General features: G+C 46.5%; 2 protein-coding genes across 5 annotated transcripts in view; one reads left to right on the forward strand and one right to left on the reverse strand.

Moving 5' to 3' along the window:
• Positions 1 to 7,258: 7,258 nt before the first annotated feature.
• Positions 7,259 to 11,520, reverse strand: FAM72A (family with sequence similarity 72 member A). The gene is made up of 4 exons (XM_058855695.1): positions 11,213 to 11,520; positions 10,328 to 10,405; positions 9,025 to 9,149; positions 7,259 to 7,353 (listed from the first exon to the last, which is right to left on the reverse strand). The coding sequence occupies exons 1-4, from the start codon at positions 11,362 to 11,364 to the stop codon at positions 7,259 to 7,261; spliced, it is 450 nt and encodes a 149-aa protein (XP_058711678.1). The 5' UTR covers positions 11,365 to 11,520.
• A 390-nt stretch (positions 11,521 to 11,910) lies between these two features.
• The window catches only part of SRGAP2 (SLIT-ROBO Rho GTPase activating protein 2), a 104,644-nt gene continuing 92,806 nt past the window's right edge, over positions 11,911 to 23,748 (forward strand). For 3 of the 4 annotated variants that reach the window (XM_058855682.1, XM_058855683.1, XM_058855685.1), the window contains exons 1-2: positions 11,911 to 11,993; positions 13,007 to 13,606. In XM_058855682.1, coding sequence (XP_058711665.1) covers positions 13,540 to 13,606 — 67 coding nt within the window. In that variant the 5' untranslated portion in view covers positions 11,911 to 11,993; positions 13,007 to 13,539. Of the gene's footprint in view, positions 11,994 to 13,006; positions 13,607 to 23,748 lie in introns of those variants that run through there. The other variant, XM_058855684.1, reaches the window with a different exon arrangement.

Consider the following 23,748-nt stretch of genomic DNA (forward strand, 5'->3'; position numbering starts at 1 on the left):
GAGGAGAAAAAAAACCGTATTCATCTGAATTTTAAATTCTCAGCTACAAAGAAAGCAATTTGGACTCTGGGTAAAATTTGAAGCAGGGGAAAATCCACTTTCCAGAGTAAAATCCACTTTTCAGAGTAAAATCCACTTTCCAGAGTAAAATCCACATCCATCCTGGGGTCCAAGAAAGAATGGAGCAACATTGAGGAAAGTCTTGCTGTGGGCTTTGCACAATTGCTGATTGCTTAATTATTTTCCCAACATTTTGGGCTCTCATCAGCCATGAGGGGATGTGAGATTGAACCTGCAGGAGCTTTCACAACCTCCCCTCAGCTGGGACTGCTCTGTTCCATCTGTGCTTTTAACCAAATCATTCTCTGACGGTCTCAGCTTTGGGGGAGCGCCCTGGGAGAAAAATTATTGCAGATTTGATGCTCTGGGGGTGCAAAACCATCCACTGCTCTGTGCCCACCTGCAGGAGAATCAATGAATTGCTCAGAGCTCTAAAGAGATTTTAAATTTTAACCATTTAAGGGGTTTGTGCTTGGTGGAGTAGCTGGACACGCACTTTTGATGGAATATGTGAGGTTTGAAGGTGCATCCTGAGCCCTGGTTTGGGAACTGATCCCATCTCTGCTGTCTCCAGGTGGTTTTGGGTGTTTTTTTCTGCTTTTGGCGTGGCCAAGCAGGGCTGGCAGTGCTCACATCCGAGGCAGCTTGTGGCACACAAGCTCCTGGCTCTTCCCTTGCCAGGAGGAGCTTTCTGGGTGAGTTCTGCGAGCACAGCAGGAATCACAGAGCAGACTGGTTCCTGTCGGAGCCTGGCTGGCCTCAGGATGAAATCTGTGCTTCTCCAAACCAAATAAATCAGTGGTGAAGGAACAGCTCCAGTGAAAGGTGCTGACAAAAGGGGTGGGAGCTTTGTCCCCCTGTGGTTTGGTCCCCAAACCCCTCTGCTGCCTGGCCAGCCTGTCACTGGCTCTGAGAACAAGGCAGATAACACAAAATCAAGTGAACCTCTTTCAAATTTAACTCCTATGAACCGTCCTTTGTGCCAGGAGCTGGCAGCACAACCAAAACCAGCTTTTCTTTGGGGAAAACGGGCTGAGAGCCCCAGCACACCTGCATTTCTGCTGTTAGCTCCTGTTGTAGTGGAAATTTCCCCTTCCAAAGCAGGCCATATGCTGGAGAGGGATGAACTCATCATCTTCAGCCGTGGCTCAGCAGGGAGGGATCCCAGCGTGGCTGCGCTCACACGGCAGCGATGCTGGCTTCCTTTTAATTAGCACTTCCCTCCAGGAAAGGAGAGCAGGCAGAGAAATGCAAGGGATCAGGAGTTTCTTTCCCTCAGCCTGGCTTTCTGTGAGGCTGCACAAAGCTGTGGCCACGCTGCAGGAGCATGGAGAGGGCTCTGGGGCTCGGGTCCTCGTGTGGCATCACCCCTGAGCCAGCAGAGCCCAGGTGACATCAGAAGAGAAGCACCAGAGATCTGGGTTGGCTTCTGTTTGAGCAGCTTTCTTCACTTTGGGGTTTTTTGGTTTGGTTTTTTTTATTGTTGTGTTATTTTTTTATTGTAACCCTGCTTTGTTGGTGTCCAGGATGCGATTCCTGCTCTCTAATGAGGAATCCATAGTGCTGGTGTCACCCTGGAGAGGTGACAAGAGAGGCTGCAGGGCAGCTGGGATGTCCCTCTGGATAAAGAACTTTCTGGAAATGCTGCTGCTCCTCGGCAGAGCAGCGTGGTTGATATTTCCTCTGTTGAGAAGGTGGAATTTTGGAGTTAATTCCAGCTTTGCCCTCCTGCTGCTACTGTGTCCTGCATGAGTTGAAATCACAGCTCAGCTCTGCACATCCTGCATCTGCACAGGTTTGGAATAACCTGGGGTGCTTTTTTGTAGCTTTTCAATGGATATTTTGCTTTGTGTGTACTAGAGCAAGAGGAGAAGCAGTGATGCAGTGGAGATCCAAAAGCGCTGGCAAACAGAAGGATCCTTGATTTAGGTACGAGGTGGTTTGAGCTTGAGATGATCTTCAGGATCCCTCCCAAACCTTTGTGTGGGTCTGTGAGCTGGAAGAGCTGATTTCTCCCAGAAATTCCTGTTGGAACAGGGAGAAGGGATCCACAGCTGCAGGAACCAGCGTGGCCCCGTTGTCTCTTGTGGTGCTGGAGCTCAGGAGTCTCCTCTCGAGGCTTCACCTCTGGTCTCCAGCATTCCCTGGTGCTTTTCCTCCTTGGCTGCTTTGTTTTCTCCAGCCTCCAAGTGCTCACAGCTCCTTGCACAACAGCACCGTGGCTGTGCTGGCCCGGGGACACTCCCAAAATCCAAATATCAGCACACAAAGGTTGTTTACTCCACGCACAGGCTGCTTCCAGAAACCACCCAGCAGCATCCTCGCATCACAAACTTGATGAAATAAAGCTTTAGAGTAAATTCCCATTTCCCTTCTCTCTCCAAAGCGTGGCAGGCCAGGCAGAGGAGCAGAAAATCCAAAGTAGCTCAGTGATTTCTGTCTCTTGCTCAGATCCAGAGCCTGGCACTGCAGGTGTGTCCCAGGAGTGGGGACACATCTGTCACCTGCTGGGGGAGAAGAGAGAGGGTTCCTCCAGAGGGATCAGTTTGTGCCCACAGAGATGCTGAGCTCCATCCCAGGCAGCTGCTCTGCAGCCCAGGGCCAGGAGAATTCCTGTTTGTAAAGCCTCTGGAACAGAAATGTGAGTTTGTGATGAGGCTTTAGGCTGTGCTGGAATAAAGAAGATTTCAAAGTGCTTTTTCTCCCTGTTTTGTTTAATATGGAGGGGTGTCAATTTGTCTTGCTCTGACTTTCCCCTGCCCCTGGAAAATGGTTGGCTCAATAACAATATCAATAATTTGATATCAATAAAAAATTCTGAATTTTGAATTTGATCAAGAGAAAAAAAATCAATCACAGAGCGATCACACAGCTCCCCATGACTCAAAAATCAAATTAAACTTAGAGATCATCAGCGCCTTTTGGATTTCCAGCTCCAAGAGTTTCCATCCCAACAAGTCTGTGACCCTGAGCCTACAAGTCTGTGTTGCACAAGCTGTGAAATGCTGCTGGGCTGAGCTCTGGGGTGGCTCAGAGGGCTGGGTTTGCCCATCTCAGCTCTCGCTGCCAGCAGAAACCCTGACTTGGAGTCTAAAATCTGGGACCTTTTGCCTGGTGTTGAGTCCCTCCTAAACAAAGCACATCTGATTAGAGACACTTTAATTGCTCTGTGCCTTGATGAGCAGAAGGAAAAGCCTTAGGATGCGGTTCTTGGGGTTTTTTTGTGATTCAGGGGCTGCACAGCAGAGATCAAATCCCATTTCCAGGATTGCTGGAAATCAAATCTGAATGTTCCAAGAGGAGCAACACCCTCCCAGCTCCTCCTGGATCAGCCTGAGCACGGATCTGTCACTGCTGGTGGATCCATCCTGGATCCATCCATCACCTGTCCTGCTGTGTTTTTATTTCCAGCTGCCCCCTCTGGATTTCCAGAAGCTCCCCCAAGGCAGATTCCAGTAATTTTATGTGTCAAAAACCAGAGAAAAAAACAAAGCAGAGACCTGAGCTGTTTATTCCAAGCACAGCTTTGGGTAGAGTGAAGGACCTGGGAGTGTTTATAAAAATACTGATGTGGTTTTGTGCCACTTTGGGGTTCAGTCTGTCTATAAGTGATCTATGGTGATCTATATATATGGTGATCTATGATTTCTATATGTGATCTATGGAAATCTATGATTTCCAAGGATCTATGGGTTTGCCCATCTCAGCTCTCGCTGCCAGCAGACTCCAGAGCCCTGCAGAAACCCTGACTTGGAGTCTAAAATCTGGGACCTTTTGCCTGGTGTTGAGTCCCTCCTAAACAAAGCACATCTGATTAGAGACACTTTAATTGCTCTGTGCCTTGATGAGCAGAAGGAAAAGCCTTAGGATGCAGCTCTTGGGGTTTTTTTGTGATTCAGGGGCTGCACAGCAGAGATCAAATCCCATTTCCAGGATTGCTGGAAACCAAATCTGATTGTTCCAAGAGGAGCAACACCCTCCCAGCTCCTCCTGGATCAGCCTGAGCATGGATCTGTCACTGCTGGTGGATCCATCCTGGATCCATCCATCACCTCTCCTGCTGTGTTTTTATTTCCAGCTGCCCCCTCTGAGTGATCCAGGGCAGATTCCAGTAATTTTATGTGTCAAAAACCAGAGAAAAAAACAAAGCAGAGACCTGAGCTGTTTATTCCAAGCACAGCTTTGGGTAGAGTGAAGGACCTGGGAGTGTTTATAAAAATACTGATGTGGTTTTGTGCCACTTTGGGGTTCAATCTGTCTAAAAGTGATATATATATGGTGATCTATCATTTCTATATGTGATCTATGGAAATCTATGATTTCCAAGGATCTATGGGTTTGCCCATCTCAGCTCTCGCTGCCAGCAGACTCCAGAGCCCTGCAGAAACCCTGACTTGGAGTCTAAAATCTGGGACCTTTTGCCTGGTGTTGAGTCCCTCCTAAACAAAGCACATCTGATTAGAGACACTTTAATTGCTCTGTGCCTTGATGAGCAGAAGGAAAAGCCTTAGGATGTAGCTCTTGGTTTTTTTTTGTGATTCAGGGGCTGCACAGCAGAGATCAAATCCCATTTCCAGGATTGTTGGAAATCAAATCTGATTGTTCCAAGAGGAGCAACACCCTCCCAGCTCCTCCTGGATCAGCCTGAGCACGGATCTGTCACTGCTGGTGGATCCATCCTGGATCCATCCATCACCTGTCCTGCTGTGTTTTTATTTCCAGCTGCCCCCTCTGAGTGATCCAGGGCAGATTCCAGTAATTTTATGTGTCAAAAACCAGAGAAAAAAACAAAGCAGAGACCTGAGCTGTTTATTCCAAGCACAGCTTTGGGTAGAGTGAAGGACCTGGGAGTGTTTATAAAAATATTGATGTGGTTTTGTGCCACTTTGGGGTTCAATCTGTCTATAAGTGATCTATGGTGATCTATATATATGGTGATCTATGATTTCTATATGTGATCTATGGAAATCTATGATTTCCAAGGATCTATGGTGATCCTTGGAAACTCAGCCCCAAACTTTGGGGCTCTGTGAGTGAGCTGCTGTGGCTTTAACACAAACTGCTGAGTTCTTTTTGTTTTAATTTCAGAGAAAGGAGCAGCCCTGGACATGACTGATTACCCTGGTGACATTCATGACAGCTGGGGCAATAGGGGATGTTTGATTTTGTACATAATAAATAAAACTTCTTTATTGTCACCAAGAAAGGACTGAACTCCTTTAAATCTTCCTCATTCTTCATTTCCAGCTGATGAGGTGTTTTAATTGCACAGGCCTGATTGAGCCAGTTCGTGGTGAAACTCCCAGTTCTGTGTGGACAGATGGGGAGCAAAAAAAACAGAATTATGGACTAAAACAGAATTATGGACTAAAACAGAATTATGGATTAAAACAGAATTATGGATTAAAACAGAATTATGGATTGAAACTGAATTATGGATTAAAACTGAATTATGGACTAAAACAGAATTATGGACTTGATGGGGAGGAATTCATCCTCTGCCTCCCTGTGGGAGAGGAGCTCTGCTGACTCAGAAGGGTGAAGGTTACAAACAACAAGTGCTGGAGTGGCACCAAGCACAGTTAGGTTTGAATTATTGTGTTGCTCATGCAAAAACAATCTGATGTATTTTTAGCTCGTGGATTCTGCTGGGAAAAAAAAAATAAATGTTTGGGGTGTCACCTTGGCAGCTTGATCACAGAAACCTGGCAAAAATTGGGATATTGGGTTATGGAAGGGTTAATTGAGACTGAGAAACTGTCAGGTTTCTGGCATTATATTTATCTGACATTTATATTTATTCTGACATTTTATTTATCACAATAAAAGTGATTTGATTTTTGGGTTGTCCAAAACAAATTCATAACACTAAAACCCTAATTATTCTACTCTTTTAATCCAAGATGCTATTTCATTGTTTTGATTATCTGATATATCCATATTTATGACTCCAGAGTCCAAAGCTTTTTATTTCCTGGGCAGACACAACACAGGAACTCAAAACAAGACTCACACATACAAATATACACCAATATACATTTAAACAGTGCAGAAGAGGTAGTACCATTAATTAAGAAATATATAATGAGTAAAAATACTGAGACAATTCAGATCTGTCTTCATTGCACCCCTTTCAAGCATCACAAGAGGCTGCAGAGTGATTTATTCAGCATCAATCCAAATTTAAGTGTCCTGTGTTCTCTGATAGGAAATTTACCTGGAATTTTGTTATTGGTGGCCTTCAGGTGAGTAGCTGAAGGGACAGTAATTAATTTCAGTTCAGAAATTAAATTAATAATTAATTTCAGACAAGAAATTAAACATCATGGTTCGTTAACAGCTCAGAAAATGAGCTTTGAATTCGTTACCTACAGGAACCAGATTGTCTGTGCACCTCAGGAGGGGAAATGAGGAATGAGCACCAAATATTTAACCTGATCTCTTTTTTTTTTGTTTGTTTCTCTAAAAAAACCAAATTTCATGACTGAGTTTTGTTTTGGAGAATATATATATATATATATATATATGAAAGTGGATGGGTTTTATTGCTGCCCTGACGAAAAATTCCAGTGTAGCCTTGAAGTTCTACTAAAGAACTGCAGAATTTACATTTTATGGGGGAATAAAAAATCATAAACTTGATCTCTGTGGAAAGACAGAATGCTGAAAATATTCAAAAATAAAAATGAAAATGCTCTAAGAGGCTTCCCAGTGCACATTTAGGAGCATCCAAGGAACCTCAGGTGCTCCAAAAGCTCCAAAAAGCAGCAAAACTTTGAGGCACTGCTGAGCACAGAGCTGAGTTCTTCCAGAACTCCCCTGAGCTGGCTGATTATTCCTGAAGGGTTTTTTTGGGGGGACTGAAAGCAGCTGAGAGGTTTTTGTTTTGTGAAAAGTGCTTTAGGGAAGAAGAAAAGGATTATCAGCTGGAGAGGGTTAAGAATAAAAAGCAAAATAGAGCTCAGTAAATGGATTTTGTATTTCCAAGGTGTATCTCTGCTCAGGGAGTGCATGCCAGGCAGATTCAGGAGTCCAGGGAATGTTATAGGGAAAGAGCAAGAAGAATTCAAATTTTTTTTTGGATTTTTTGGATTTTTTTCCCCGAGATTTCCTGTTTTTTTAAGCCATCAGGTAAAATGAAATGAATGCAATGCAAAGAGCCAGGCCAGCAGCAGAGGGAAGATGCTGCAGGGAAGGTTTATCTGATGTACTCCTCCTCAGAGGTGCAGGATGTCTCTTCCTCTGTGCTCTCCTCCAAATCTGGCAGCTCGCCCCAGAGCAATACATTCACACCTGGTGGGAAAGAGACAAAGGAGGGGGGAAAAAAAAAGATATTTTTGGATTCTGACCTTATTTTTAAGTTGCACAACTGTCTGTTTTGAGAGAAAATAATCCCTGCAAAGCCCAGGAAGTCACGTTCATGATGAATAAATCTATTTTCTATCTTACTTCAAAGTGATCTTGGGAATGTTGCTGTTTATTTTTATTTTTTTTTTTTCAGCCCAATTCAGAGGATAAACCCCTGCCCACAGAAATATTTCTAGAACTGATTCAGGTTGATAACCCCCCTCCTGAATGATTTATTGGTGAACAGCATCGATCTGAGGCACAGGTGGCACTGCAAGGTTTGGGCAGGGAGTTTCCCTGGTGAATTCTGCATTCCTGAGGATCCAACCCTGCCAGACACTTGGCATCCCTCCCACCAGGATGGAGGAGCTGCAATTCCAGCTAAGGAGGGCTCAGGGAGGGTCAAAGTGATGATGTGACTCACCCAAAATAAAGAGATGCCCCTGGACAGCTGCCTGGCAGCCCAGTAAAACCATCCCCAGCACTATAAATAAACCTGTGTTTATACTGGTGGTGGCCTTAGTGCAGAAAATCCTGATTTATGTGCGTGGAGGGGGAGCTTGAGGGAGATTTACACTGAAATTTTCATTCACTGCCTCCCCCAGGAGTGGTTTGGCAGATCAGGGATTTCATTCACATCCTCTTTGGGGGATGTGGCTTTGGCCATGTGGAGCCTGCTCAGGGTGGGAGTCTCATTAAGGACTTTTGGATTTGGGTTCTTTTTCCCTTTGAACTGAAGATTGATGAGAGGGAGGCAGTTTTCTCTTGTTGGGTCTCAGTTGTTTATTTTTTTCCTTATCAGCATTACAAGGTACAAGGAGCTCTGTGCACTATGATAGAAAAGGGGTAAAATGGCCAACAAAGATCCTCTTCAAGGTCTTTTATACATCCATTTACCCAATTAACAGATGCTAACTATGTGTCCTAGTTTAGGGCAAATTAGGGAGGAAAACTCTAAATGGGGATTTCCCCAGGGAAATGCCCCCTCCCCACCAACTGGTCTGGGAAAGGGAAAAAAAAATTCCTTGGAGAGAAGTGGAAAAAGCTGTTTATTGAACAGAAATTGAATAATATTAAATAATAAAACCTCTTGCTGCTCGATGGGGTGACAAATCTATGCAACACCTGTGTGCTGCACTGAGGCATTTTTTACCCAATCATTCACTACTACCCAAAAACCTCCAGGAGAAGAACATGAAGAAGAAAGAAGAAGGACAAGAGACAACACCTCCATCTTGTCTCTTGTTCTCTAAACTACTTTTTCACCCAGTGATTTAAGAAACTTTCTAATCTACACACTGACACTTTTCCTATCTAATATTTGTTTTCATGTATCACCATGAAAACATGCTCATGAATTTCATAGAATATTTCCTTGAATATTTCATGAATTTCATAGAATATTTCATGAATTTCATAGAATATTTCATGAATTTCATAGAATATTTCCTTGAATATTTCATGAATTCCATAGAATACTTCATGAATTTCATAGAATATTTCCTTGAATCCTAGAACTAAGTATTAGAAACAAGAGCACACACTCTGGATCTCACACTCCAACAGGTGGGGAGTTGGGATTTTAGGGAAAGGGAAGGAGACCAAGGTGTTCCTCACCAGAAGGGTCGAGCCTGTTGATGCCAAACACGGCCTGGCTGTGGAATATCCAGAGGTGGCCGTTGTTGCAGGACAGCAGGCAGGGCTTGCAGGGACAAATCACGTGGTAGCCAACGATGTTCCCACTGGAAAAGGCAAGGGAAGGAGTGAGCCTGGGGAAAAGGGGCATCTTGGTGGCTTTTTCCAGCCCCAGTAACCTGACAGAGTTGAGGGAACAGGGTTAAACAAGTATCTTAAATATTTAGGGAACATCTGTTGGGAGTTGCAGAATATCTGAGTTTTAGATCTTTGGCACGCAGAGAAGCGTTTAGTAACTTAAATTGTGTAAGCCAGGTTAGTTTACATACCAACAAAATGCTGGTGGATTTCTTTATTTGTTTTCCTTTGGGAGGCCGGTGATTCCAACCAGCAGAGGAGTTCCTCATGCCTAAAATCCACCTGTACACAAACACCGTGCACAGGAGGGTACCAGCAGCACGAGGGATGAAACTGAGAATTATGGAATGGTTTGGGTTGGAAAGGACCTTAAATCTCATCCAGTTCCACTGGGCAGGGACATCTTCCACTGTCCCAGGGTGCTCCAACCTGGCCTTGGACACTTTAGGGATGGGGAAGGGGCAGTCACAGCTCCTCTGGGCCAGGTTATTGACCCTTATCAACTCTCCTCGACTGAATTCATAATAATTTATCCATTTTCATGTGCTCTGATGAGATATCTCTGCTTCTGTCTATAAACCAATATATTGTGTCCCTATCACAAACCCCCCCACATTGTTCAAATCCAAGAAAGGTAAAAATCTTGATTATGGAGCTGAAAGAATTCTCTCAGATAACTGTGAGCTATCTGAGAGTTGTTGTTTTCACCCTTAAATATCAGGCATTAATAAGGAGGATAAAAGAACTCCGAGAACTTCAGCGACAGCATGTTCCATCTGCTCCCAACAACCCGATCTGCCAAGAGGATGTTCTATTAATTAGAATATGAGTAACTGCTTCTTGCTGGGGCTTTATTCACAGAGATATCTCAGTGTTGAGGCAGACATTTCATGGGGCAGGTGGCTCCCAAGCCTTCAGGAGACTCATCCTCCCGACAACATCGTCACATTTCCAGCGGGGACTCGCCCAGAAATACCCTGGCAGCCTCGCCCAGGAGCAGAGGGGCTGAGTTTGTCCCCAGCAGCACAAAATGTGCACCAGGGAACTCAATCTGTTCCTCCATCCCCTCGTTCCTGAGCTGCAGGAGGTGACAGCGAGGAGGGGACACGGGGCTGGGACACGTCAGTGGCACCGGCTGCGCGCTCACCACTTCAAACAGGCGATGTTCTTCAGCTTGCACTTGCAGATTTCTGTGAAGTAGCAGCTCCCGATGAAATCCACGGTTCTGGAGGAAGGAAATGAGCAGAAGTTTTAGGGCTGTGGTGGTCACAGCCTCGCTGGGGTGAAGTCACAGCAGAGCGATGCTGCCGCTGGTCCTGTGTGGTTTAAACCTCCCGAGGCCACTCGGTTCTGTTTTCCTTTTGACTCTCAGCCCTGCTCATATGGAAACTTTAATAAGACAGCCACGTGACATTGCACAAGCACCAAAATTCCCCTTAAAGCAGCCCAAAAAAGCAGAGCCTGCCTTGGTACTCAGAGGCTCTCGGGCTCAGTGTGGCACTGTCAGAACCCTGATTAGGGACATCACCCCAGCTCAGAAACACAACAATATCTCAGAGGCTGGGGTGTTTAAACCCAAACCTTTGATTCCTTATCTCCTCTCCAACCCATCCTTTCTGATTACCATGTCATTTCACAACCTGATTTCCTTACTATTCAAATCTCTCTCTGGGAAAGCAGCTCTGAGCCGAGCTGCGGGAGAGTCCTGGCAGCAGTGACAGATCAGGTTTGTTCTGTTTGCGGGTCTTTATTTCAAATTCTAATCCTGGCTTCGGAAAGCAGCGGGAGGAGCTTCCCGTGGCTGCCGAGCCGGTGTCACCCCGATTGATGGATTAAATCGGATTTGCCCTGGACGGGACATCCTCGCTTTTTGCGGGTTCCCCGGGGCTGGGGCTGTAGGGATGGGGTGACCCGCGTTCTGCGGGGCTGTTCTCCCGGTGACACCGGGTTCTGCAGTGATGCTGAGAACCGCCGGGGCTGCCAGGACCCGTCCCCCGCTGGGATCCGCCCTTTCCCCGTTCCCAGCGCTTACCCCGAGGGCGGGATGTCGGTGGAGTAGAGGTGGGTGTCGGTGTCCGCCAGCAGCACGGCCTGCATGCCCCGCCAGCTCAGCACCTGCCGGCAGAACCGGCAGCACAGCACGCTCACACACCGCTCCTCGAAGGTGCAGCCGGTGGCGGACATGGCGGGTGGGACCGCGGTCCCGATCCGGTCCCGATCCTGTCCCGATGCTGTGCCGGTCCCTGTGCCGGTCCCTGTGCCGGTCCCGGTCCCGGTCCCGATCCCGATCCCGATCCCGATCCCGATCCCGGTCCCGATCCCGGTCCCGATCCCGATCCCGGTGCCGATCCCGATCCCGGTTCCGGTCCGGGTCCGGCTCCAACGGCCACGCTCCCACCTGTCAGTTTGAATTCCCGACCGCGCCCTCCCATTGGGCGCCGCAGGCCACGCCCACTCATTGAGAAATCCGGTGGCACCACCCCTGCCGTCTGGCTATTGGCGGAAACGCGCGCCTTGTCTCGCCGCTATTGGTCGGATGTGCTGTCACTCACATTGTCGTCCCGCCCCTTCGCCGCGCTCGGCTGGCGGGGCGGTGTCACGGGCGCCAAGCGGCGGGAAGAGAGGGCGGGCTCATCTTGGTGACTGCGCTCTCTGATTGGTTATCGCGCCTGTCGCTCACGCTCAGCGCTCCGCGCCCATTGGCCGAGGCGCTGGGCGGGGCGGGGCGGCGGCGGGCCGGTGCGGGGGACCGGGCGGCGGGCGCCAGCGGCCGGAGGACGCCCGGCTGTGGGAGGCGGCTCCGCAGTGCCCAGGTAATCGTCCCGCCCGGCCGCCCGACCCCCGGCCCTCCCGTGCCACCCCCGGCGGGCCGCGGGCAGCCCTCCGCCGCCGGCCCCGCCGCCTCCCCGGCGCCCCGAGCCGCGTCCCCCCTGCCCCGGCCCCCCCCGGGACCCCCCCACGCTTCCTTTCCCCGCCGCCCGCATTGTTCTTCCCGGGCGGGATGCGGATCCGGCGGGTGCCGTGTTTATTTATTTCTTCCTCCCATAGGCGCATCTTCCGCGGGGGGCTCCGGCCGCTGCCCACCCTCCTTCCCCCCCTCCCCCAAAAAACGGGGAAGAAATACAAATTGTAAAGAAAAGACGGGGGAAAAGTTGTGTCCCGCCCTGCACAGCGGGCGATGGAACAAACCCTAAATCACCCCCCCCAAAAATAATAAAAAAAAGGCGAAAAGGGAGAAGCTGCGGGCGGAGCCGCTCGGCGGGGGCGCGCCCGGTGTGCCCGGGGCTGCGGGGCCGAGCCCGCGGTCAGCGGGGGATGCTGGGGGGCCCGGGAGCCCCCAGACCCCCGGGAGCCGCTCCCCGAGGAGCCCCTGCTTCCCCAAGGAGCCCCGTTCCCCCCGGGAGCCGCTCCCCAAATTCTCCCCCGGGACCTGCCCCCCAAATTAACCCCGCGGGAGCCGCATCCCAAAGGAGCCGCTGCTCCCCAAAGCATCCCCGGGGAGCCGCACCCCGAATCACCCCACGGGACTCGCTCCCTAAATCATTCCCCCCCGGTTTCCCGGGACCTGCACCCCAAATTATCCCCGGTGTGTGCCCCGGTCCCCGGTGTGTGCCCCGGTCCCCGGTGTAGGCGTGTTCCCTCGGGCACCTGGCCGGGCTGCAGTCACACTGCTGCTGCTGCTGCTCATTAAAGGACAATTTGCAATGTCAGGGTGTCAGGGCAGCTTTGCTTCCCATCACAAATTTGGGCTGCGAGCAGTCGTTTTCTAAATATATAAATCTATATATATTATTATTATTATTGTTATTATTATTTGTATTTGCAGGCAAAGCAAACCAAAGCTGCTTCTCCTCTGCTGCTGCTCTCGTTTGGGATTTGATTTGCATCATCTCTGAGCCCATTAAAAGAAATAAATAAGAGAAGAGGAGAAAAAAAAAAAAAAGGAAAAAAAAATAAAAAAAGGGCAAACCAAACCCACACAAAACATGTGCGGAAGGACTTCCACTCCCTGGCTGTGCTATTGAGGATCAGGAAGAGCCTTTGGGGGCTGCAGGATCTCGCTAGGCTGATGCTGCTGCTCAAGGATTTGGTGCAGGGAGACAAAACTGCTGCCTCTTCCATCCGCTGATCTCAACATCTGCATTTTCCTGCTGCTGTGCTCCCTCTCACACCCTCTCTCCATGGACTGATTTTTTGATTTTCTTTTTTTTTTTTTCCCTATTTGCGGGGGGGGGGGGGAGGGAAGGACGAGCGGAGAGCCAAGGCATCGTGCTGAGAGGAGCAAAAATTGCCTTTTTATATCTCGTGTTCTGGTGGATCCCTTTCGAGGTTATTCAGCTTTTTTTTGGAAAAGAAAACATGACGTCGCCAGCAAAATTCAAAAAGGATAAGGAGATCATAGCTGAATATGACACTCAAGTTAAAGGTAAGGAAGGGTTTTATTTCCATCCCTTCATTGCGAGCCTGCCTGGCGATTGTAGGAGTTTGCAGTGGATGTTTGGGTGGGGAAGAGGGAAATCATTTGCAGATTGCCTGGAATTTGCAGGGTTTTTTTTGGGAATACAAAGCTGGGTCGGGTTTGCTGTGCTGTGTCTGTCCCTATGGGGTAATTCCTGCTTTGGTGGTGCTGTTTTTAAGGTACCACAGCGAGAGCTTTTTTTTTATTTTTTATATGGAATACTCCCATTTTTTGAGTTCGGGGAGATCCATCTTTTTCCTGCCTGCCGTTCCGAGAGACGGCTTTGCATGTGAAATATGAGAGGCAGGGAATTGCTTTTTAATCCTCCGCCTGTCATGGGAATCTTTGAACAATCTGTGCAGTGTCAGAGGAGCATATTTCCACTGCTGCTGATGGGGGACTGTGCTCCAGGCTCCTTGGGAAAGCTATTTGTGCTAGAAACTTCCATTATTCAGGATTTTTTTGCTTGGTGAGTCCGTAATATTCCCTGTTTTTCCTTGCTGGAGTGTAACACCTCGAGGCTGCAGTGTGGGTGTGGGTGTACACACACACAGAGAGAAATGCACACACTCAGAAATGAATAAAAACTCCTGCAGCAGCGTTATTCCCACCATCACAGGGAATAATAAACACATTTAAACAGTGGGGTTTGCAGTGACCCTGCAAGGCTCCTGCAGAATTCAGCTGGCTGGGTTTCAGGCCATCATGTGCCCTAGGTTAAAAAAAATATAGAATAAAAAAAAAATAAAAAGGTTGGTGAAATACCCCCCTGAGCTGCTTATTTTTGCCAAGTTTTTAGGATAAAACGTATTTAAAAGCATAATTAGGGCTTGTGCATGGCTTGATAGGTGGCTGTTAGGAAGTTTTGAGATTCAGTGATTTATCTAATTGGTTAAAACTTGCTTGGTATGCTCAGAGCATGCAGGAAAGATGGCCTTCGGGCAGGGTTGATTGAGTTAAATCAATGCAATTTGGAAAAAAAAAAAAGCAGCCAGATTTAAATCTGAGTAGGAAACCTAGATTAAAAGTGACAATTAAGATATTGTTTTGCAATTAGGTGCTAGGTTATTTTTCCTGCTGGGGAGGGGGGGGAACTCTGCTTGTTGGTTGTAAATCATTAAAACACCTTGTCCTACAAGGTATGTCCTACCCTGACCCCAGTGCCCTGCACCTGGAGGAAGTTTGGGTACTTTTGTTGAAAAAATGCTTATTTGAACAAATATGAAGCTGTGTTAAGAGTTTATTTTGATTACTTATTTTTTTTTTAATATCCAGGTTCTTAAAGTTAGAAATGGAGAAGGGCGTGTTTCTCTTTTACTGGTTTAGTTTCTATTCCTGTTTTCGAGCTGTCTTTGGAACTGGGAATTGCAGTCAGTGTAAAATTAGAGGCTTGCAGGTTCTTTCATTATTTACCCCATCAAAATGTGCCTGAAAGATGCGAGCTCGCAGTCACAATATTTGGGAATAACACGGAAACGAGGCTTTAGAATTAGCAAAGCGCATCCTCTCACCTCTCAGCTCTCGCATGAATTAGAAATCCTTCCCTTCCTTTTCACACTAGAGAGGAAGAAAATGGGAAGACTCTTGCTGCCAGAAGTCAGCTCATCTCTGGGGCTGTCAAATAATCCTGGAATGTGCTCCCAAAAGTGGGTTGTAATTTTTTACACAAAAAAAATTTTGTGTTGCGATTTTTTGGTTGTGATTTTTTGCACACAGATTTTTTATTGCTTTTTTGGCCTTGTACAACATTGCTGTCTCAGATCCGGAGGTTAAGGAGGCCGGAAGCGTGTGAGGGGATCAGGAGGAGCTGGGAGAAGGAGGTTTCCTTCCTGAATTAGAGGGGAGGGCAGCGATGAGTTCTCCTCGGGATGCTCATCCCGTCCCTGTCCCAGTTTGGCTCTCCCAGCGTGGGAATGGGGATGGAGGCGCTGCTCCATCTCCTTGGCTGGGAGGTGAAGAGGAGCCAGACAGCTCAGAAATGCCCAGGACAGCCCTGCCCCACATTCCCCACTTTATTTCAGAGAGGATCTCCCCTTTTCCACCCAGCACTGAGCTCTCAGGAGCTGCCCACAGTGGGAATCGTTGTCTTTGGGTACCAGCTCCGGGGGGAGGCTTTGCTCCTTTTAAAACCCCACAAACCATCCCGCAGAATCCTCATCTCTGAGCTGGATACTGCTGTGATTCCTTGGGGAATCTCTCAGCTCTGATTCCAGGGGTGTGCAGCTCTCTCCATCACAAGATGAGGTGGTGCTAAACCCATTGAAATCCACAAGTGTGGCGGTGCCTCATCACCAAACACGCCAAGGTTATTATGGAAAGGTTTTGGTGGAAACAGCGTGGAAATGGTGTTAACTCTGTTTGAAATCTTTTTCCTGTGGCTGTGGGGGTGAGATGAATCACGTGTTGGCGTGCTACACGAACTGTGAGGTGGCATCTGCTCCTCTGGTGAGAAAACTCGGATATTTTTTGCTGGCATTTAGAAACTTACGGCATTTTTTGTGCTTCGCTCCACGCTGGGAACCGTGTTTAGAGGCTTGGTTTAAAACCTTTAATCCACAAACACCTCCTTAAGCACTTTAAATGATTGCTAATGGAATGATGGAGCTTTGTTTAAAAATTTAATAGCCTTAAGTGGTTAATCAGAAACAATTTAAAGAATGGCTTGATTAATAGATCATCGCGATGCTAAATTTTTGATTTTCTGTTGCTGAATGAGCTCGGTGTTTTTAATTGAAGAAAGGGGCAGCAGGACAAAGGATCATGGAATGGTTTGGGTTGGGAAGGTTATTAAAGCTCATCTCAAGGGCAGGGACACCTTCCACTGTCCCAGGCTGCTCCAAGCCCCGTCCAACCTGGCTTTGGACACTCCCAGGGATGGGATGTGGATGAGTGAAACTTTCAGTTCTCCTGTAACCGTGAGCTTTAGGTGTTTGGTGTCTCCCAACAGCATCTTTTGGGTTGGAGGTGGCTCTTCCCGTGGGGAGATAAACATTTGAATGAAATTAATCCCTGAAGTTGAAGATTTTTTAACCAAAGTACAGCAAAGTACATCCGGGGGTGTGGAGGGAACGAGGGCTTCCTCCCTGCTGACCTGGCCACTCTGCTGGGTCCATCTGGATCCAGGCTGGACACAGCCTTGAGTTCCTGCTCTGAGCCTGTAACTGACCACCAGAGGATGTGCTGGGCTGCCCAGTGGGTTCCAACATCTGGAGAAGGGATTCCTTTCTGCAGAAGGGAATTAACCCACAGAGGTGCTCAGACACGCTGATTTTCCCCATCACCTGCGCCAACCTCGAGCCTTTCTCCGTTGCTTCCATGGTTTGTCCTCTCTGCTCCTGGAGAGACTCCTTGGAGTCTCCAGGGAAAAAGATTTCAAGCTTCTTTTTGAGGAAACTCTGCCATGAATCCGTGTCAAGCAGTCGGAATTCTCCTGCCAGGACAACCTGGGGTGGGCAGGGGAGGGAAGCTGCTTTGATACCTCAGTGCTCACAAAGCCTGGGAGCCCTGGGAAGCTGCAAAGTGAGATTCCGTGGGCTCCATATGGAGCCTTTGATATCTCAAGCTCATCCCCTTGTCTGGATTGTCTCTCCCAATTCCTTTGTGCAAGTTGTGGTGAGGCAGAGATAATTAATTTATGCTGTGCTGTGTGTGAGATTGGGATGCTGCCTCTCTGTGCCCAAGCAAGCACTGTCAGGGTGTTTTTTGGTTTAATATATTAAATTGGAGTGTACACTTGCTGAGGAAAGAAAAGCCAGTGATTTATCTCTTAATTCTCCTTTTCTTTCTCCTCGTGTCCCACGAGAGCCTTATATTTAATTAGTTTGTATAAAGCTTCAGTAAATAGCTCCATGGTTTGAGCTGCAGAAATTTAATACTGACATTTTTTTACACAGCGAGGGCTCATAAACCACTTCTGTCCTTGAGTAGTCGCTAGCAAAGGTTAAAATGCAGCTCTTGCAGATCTTGCAGCCCAGCCCAAAAAGTGCTAAAAATATGACAAATGGATGAGGTAATTTACAGCAGGAGCAAGCAGAGCCCAGAGGTGGCTGCGTGGTTGCTGAGCCGAGTTTGTCTTTGCTAAGGGAAGATTCCTGATAAGAACAACTTCAGGCAACCTCCCAGCTGCCATCACACTCAGGCTACTGAAATGTCTAAAATTTTCCCTTAAACCTCCCCAAAATGGCTGAAAAATTTGGGATAAATCCCTTTTTCCTCTCCGTGTTGAACATCTGAGAGTGTGTTTGATCTGATGGTGATTTTTTGCCTTAAATGCTGTGTGGAAATCTCATTTGTATGGTCCATCTTCCCGAGGGATGCTCGGCATATTTAATCCTGGTGAACTCTCCTGACTGGTCCAGCCCTTCTGGGTGTGAAGGATTGCAGAAGTGGCTGTGACGGGGTCAGCAGCTGTAATTTGGGGGCTGGAAGGGGAAGTGTGATGCTTTTGGTGATGATTTGAACAAAAAACGAGCATTTCTCTCAATGCTTGCAGGGTTATTTTACAGAATAGTCTTCAGATTTTTAGATCAATGAGCTGAAATCGCTGTCATTTATTTCACTGCTGAACCCCGTGCACTTTGGGATTTTTCTGTGGTGTTGATACACATAAATGTTGATTTTTCTTTTGTGTTCTTCACCTGTTCAGGTCACCAGGTTGGTCCCCACACACTGTGACTGATCCTTGCACTGCTTGGGTGCTTTTAATACACCCTGTAAAGAGACTTTTCAGCCACTCACCCCAGTGTGGTTGAGTGAAACAGTCCCGAATTCTGATATTTTGACTCTGCACGCATTGGATTAACGTTCCCATTTAAAATGTAAAACTACCTTTTAAGGGGTTTTTGCAGTTAATCACAGCTCTGTGCCTGTAAGTGATTCCATTTGTTTGCAACAATGACTTGCTCCAAACTCAGGCTCTGGAATTGCTGTGGAATCATCTGGTTTTCTGCAGTTCCTGATAGTGTTAATCCCTTGAGTTTTGGAGCTGGATTGGGCCAGCCAAGCAGCCTTGGTGCCAAAAAAAGGGGGAAAGGGGGCGTTGGGAGACTGCCTTGATGTTCCAGCAATAGTTTGTGTTTTTGTGTCCAACTCCTGCTAATGGATTATTAATGAGGATGGAAAGAGGTGAAGGAATGCAGAGTCTGCCTTCTTTCCTCTCCAGCTCCAAAATCCCTTTTTTTGCAGTTTCATCAGGTGTTGGAAGGCTGGAGACCAAAGCTGACCAAGCCACTCCATGCTCTGAAGTGCTGCAGCTCCCTCCAGAAGCAGAAGGAATTGCCAGTGTAACTCCAGTAGGATTCTATAAAAAGTTCACTGGTAATAGCCAGTTTTCCCTGACTCCCAGCTAAGGGACAGGACATTTTTCCTTAGCTCTAAATGATTTCCTTTCGTGGTGAGGTTATAAATTAGTATCTTTCCCTTTTCCCGTCAGTTAAAAGGCTCGACTCCTCTTTTATTCTTTTTTTAAATCCTTGCTAATTTTTTTTTTTTTTTTTTTTTTGGCCATTTTGGGGATTTACTTGGAAGAATCTCTTTGCCTGGTCAACTTTTTTTCAGCTGTCGTTATGAAGAGTGAAAAATCTGAACCTTTGTTGAGATGGAAAGTATGTTCAAGCACATGTTCCCTTGAATGGCTTTCACTGTGCCATGCACAGTTGATATTCATTACTCACAACTTTATTTAGTTCATTTTTTTGGTACGACTTTCACAGATTTCATGGTTTCTCTCTGAGAATTCCTACAACATCACGGGTGTCTTGCTTCTTGGAATGCTGTCAGTGCTTTGTAGGCGATGGAAGCAAATGCAGTTATGGGATTTATTGTGGGATGAAAGTGTGGAGGAAAAGGGGAGAAAGGGTCTTGACGTGGCAATAATTCATCAGCACAGACCAGCCTCCATTTCTACTTTCTCTGTCCCATTTTCTTCCTAAATTGCAATACTCCAGGAGGCAAAGCAGCCTTCTTTCTGTGAAATCCCTGGATATTGGTCACTGAAACTCTCCATGTGAAGTCAGAAACCGCAGGGATGTAAAGTGAGGAAGCTCAACTGGTGTTTCTCCATCAAGATGCTGTAAATGGACTGGAACCATTTAAAACACTGTAATTTTTTGCTGTCAGTGTAACTATTTGCTGTTGTTAAAGTCTTCTGACCCAGTTGTTTTGCTTTGAGTTTAGAGTTAATCACAGCTTCTCTGAAGGTGCTGTGGAAATTCTTTGGTGTTTCAGGGTTTCCAGCAATGCTTTACATTGCTTTGTGTGAAATGGGCTGAATTAGGCCAGGGGAGCTGCCTTATCCTGTGGCACATGAGCAGCTCCTGGCTTTTTGATTCTTGAGAAGGAGCCAAATAACCAGATTAGCTCCAAACCCAGCGTGGATTTCAATCTCCAGCCCTGAACTGCTGCAGCAAGGGCCACTTGGTTGATCCTGCTCCATCTGATGTTGGTTTTGTTGTTTTTTGTTTTTTTTTTTTCCTTAAATCACTTTCCAGGAAGAGCTTCTTGGCTTCTTGCAAGCAGGGAAGGATTTTTGGTTTGTTTTTGTACTGCTGTCATTGGAGGATGGTGTTCCTGCAGGGAGGAAACCATGGAACGATGCAATTTATAGATGGGGAGTGCTTGCAAATTGAACCTACTTAAAATAACGACAGTTTTTGCCTGGGAATGAGTCTCTGAGTGTGTCTTGGGCCAGCAGTCTGGTCCCACTGCAGGACACGCTCTAAATTTGTGAATTGAGGTGGGGAAAAACTGGGAAATTCCACAACATCCATTTCTTTATGCAAGTTCACACCCTGGAGCAGGGCTCTTGCTGTTCTGCTGCTCTGAGTGGTACCCAAACACATTTTATGTGATTCTGCTGCTTCTAGGAGAGCTAAACCCAGGAGTTATTCAGGTATTTCATTGTTTGTGTTAAAGCACAGGGAGTTTTTTTGGGATAGGATGATGTACCCAGGAAATTTCCACTCATCCACCAGGTGTGATTGCTCAGTTTGGGCAGGGATGTGACAACCACGGGCAGCTGGTGTGTGACAATTCTCCTCCTTCCAGCCCAGATCCTCTGGGAAGGGCTGCAGGAGGCTGTGTCAAGGCTTTTCCTGGGAAATCACAGCTGTGAGGGGTGAACTCCTCCCCAGGCAATGCGTGGCACTGTGAATAACCATCCGTGAGTGGAAATGAATTTTGCTGCAGAGCTGATGCTCTTCCACCTTCCTGGGGAGCCAGAGCTGTGTCTGTGTCTTTACAGTGCCTGTAAAGCAGAGTCAGGGAATTGTTTGGATGTGCCAAGATGCTGACAATCCCTTCCCTCTGGCAGGGCTGCTTTCCTGGCTGCAGCACTGGGCAAATCCACTATCAAAGTTGGATTTAACTACCTATTTAATAGCTAAAACTACTAATTTAATAGCTAAAATTAATAGGAATTAATTTAGTAATAATAATTTATTAATTTAGCTTTATATTGTTTTTGTTATTGGTCAATGTACACTCAGACCCGTGACTCATAAAGCAAATTATCATGGGTGTGAAACACGTCAAAATCTGAGGAAAACACATCAATAAGAGGCAGCCATTGTTGCTGTAAGGGGAGGAAAAAAGTCTCAATTTTGGTTAATGTGTGCAGGGGATGGATGAATGAGTGGCAGTGACAGAGCAGAGTGTGGAGGTGCAGATCCCTGAGCAGCACTGGGAGGTTTTTTCCCCCAGTGTTCGATAAGCAGCCACTCAGAAATTTAATAAATGAACATCCCTGTGAAGTGGTTTTGGAAAGCAGCCTGGCTTTGCTTTGCTCTCTTTAATGAGTGTAACCCTTCCTAACTTTTCTTCTCTCCATCTGGTGAAGGAGGAGGAGGCTTCATCCCAGTTACCCTTTAATAAAACCCCAGTAAGGCTCCAGGATTTGCTGCTGGTGCCCGTGTGTGTCCCAGCTCCAGCACTGCAGAGAGATGCTGAAATAGGAACAAAAGGCTTTGCCAGTAAAGGACTTTAAAGTGTGCAGCTGGAAAAGGGAGGGGGAGAGGAGGGAGAAATGCAGCACTACAAAGGTCACAGGATACACTGATGATGTTTGGATGGAAACTCAAATTGCTATGAATGAAGTTGTGCTCTCGTGTTTTCCCCCTGGAGCTGAATGTCTAAAAACTCTGGATCCTCCTTGTCTAAAAACTCTGGATCCTCCTTGTCTAAAAACTCTGGATCCTCCTTGTCTAAAAACTCTGGATCCTCCTTGTTTAAGAACTCTGGATCCTCCTTGTTTAAAAACTCTGGATCCTCCTTGTCTAAAAACTCTGGATCCTCCTTGTCTAAAAACTCTGGATACTCCTTGTTCTGTTTCTTTTTTTTCTCTTTTTTTTTTGCCTTTTCTTTTTTTGGTGCTTGTGAGTTATGCTGTAAAAATGAAAAAAAAAATTTGAAAAAAAAGGAGAAAGAGAGGATGGACAGCACCCACAGACAAACTGGGAGAGGCTTAAATAGTCTGAGCTCTGCCAGGTTCATCAGAGCTGGGACATTATTGGTTTCTGGTTATTTGCAAGGCAAAATTTTGTCTTTGTGAGGTTCCTTAGCAGGGAATTTGGGTTGGCAGAGATTGCTGTGCTGACCAGGGTTGTCGGATAAACTCAGAATTCAGGCTGAGCACCCCTTGGAGCCAACTTTTGGACCCCTCGAGTGTTGATTCTGTTTCCTGTGTGTGTGAAGGTTTGTTGCTGGCTGCTAAATTGCCTTTTCTCCCTCCTTATGCCATCCAGATTGCCTGGGATTGCTCTGAGGTTGGTTTGAACTTTTATCAATCCATATGTTGGTGTTACCTTCCATTGTATGTTTAATTTCTGACTGTAATGATAAATTAATTTACACAAAAATATAAAAGAAGTCCTTTTATTCAGGCCAGTTGCCTAATGCCAAACACATTTATAACCACTCTCTTCATACTTAAGAAATTAATCTTAATTTTGGCTTAATGTCAAATTATTTCCCCCATCACAATGAATTTCATCGACTACAGCTGGGAAGGGCTTCTTTCATCCACTAATTTCCACTTTTCACACTTTCTCCCTGAAAATCTTGGCTAAAAAATCTCCCCACCCAACCTGTCTGTGGAAATTCAGGTAGCAGTTTGGTTTCAGATTTAAATTGGGAAAATATTCTGGCACTGGCCCCTCTGGAAAATCCCTACAGGTAGAGCAATCTTTTATGTCTTGAAAGCAGTGACAGCTTTTGGCAGGGAAGGGAGTTTTGGTTTGGTTTTGTTGGGCCTTTTTTGTTTGATTTTGTTCTGGAACTCCAAGCTATTTTCTGGTAAACACCCTGGAACTGTTGGGCGTTCTTGCTGTGATTTATCCATTTGCTGCTTGGCTGCTCCTTGATTTTCTTGTCCTTCCTGAAATGAGAGGCTCAGAACTGAGATTCAAGGCTCTAGCAGTATTTTGGGGAGGAACAAGACAAACCCAAATGGAGGTTTGGGAAATTCCACAACATCCCATATGGAGGGATGAGAACTGAAGTTGTTTTTGTGCTGCTGGAGGTTCCTCCAGAGCTCAGAATTCCACAATAAACACTGGCTTGGGAGCTGGAGGAGCAGCTATAATTTTCTCCCAGCTCTGTTGCCTTTTTCAGCTCCCTCACATCATTTGCAGTGGTTTTAGGATTAGGCTTCATGCAAATATTTCCCATTTCACCCCACCCTCTCCCAAACCCAGAGCAGCTCCACCAGCTGCTATGGTTGGGATGAAAGTGCTGCTCATTTGCTGTTACCTTTAATTGAAGGATTCTGCATCCTGGAAATTATTTAGATGTTGACTGTTTAAACACATTTATCAGTCCCAAAATATCGATGCCTCTCCTTGCAAGGAGGGAGGTTGCTTTGAGATCCTGCATGGAAAGTGCAGGGGATGGGAAGAATAAGTAGATTTTTATTATTATTATTATTATTATTTTTGAAATGAAAGCCATCAGCATCCAGCCAGCCCTGCCTGGGGAGGTTGTGCTGTGTTGGCAGATTAACTTGGAGTCTTTGACAGCGATAAGACAAATCCAGCTCTTGAGAAGTACAAGGAAAACAGGTTCCTTTTCCTTCCCACCTCCTTTTTTTTTCATTTCTTCTTGCTGTGTGCCTTTCT

Source organism: Poecile atricapillus, chromosome 23, assembly GCF_030490865.1.
Source record: "Poecile atricapillus isolate bPoeAtr1 chromosome 23, bPoeAtr1.hap1, whole genome shotgun sequence".
Taxonomy (NCBI): domain Eukaryota; kingdom Metazoa; phylum Chordata; class Aves; order Passeriformes; family Paridae; genus Poecile; species Poecile atricapillus.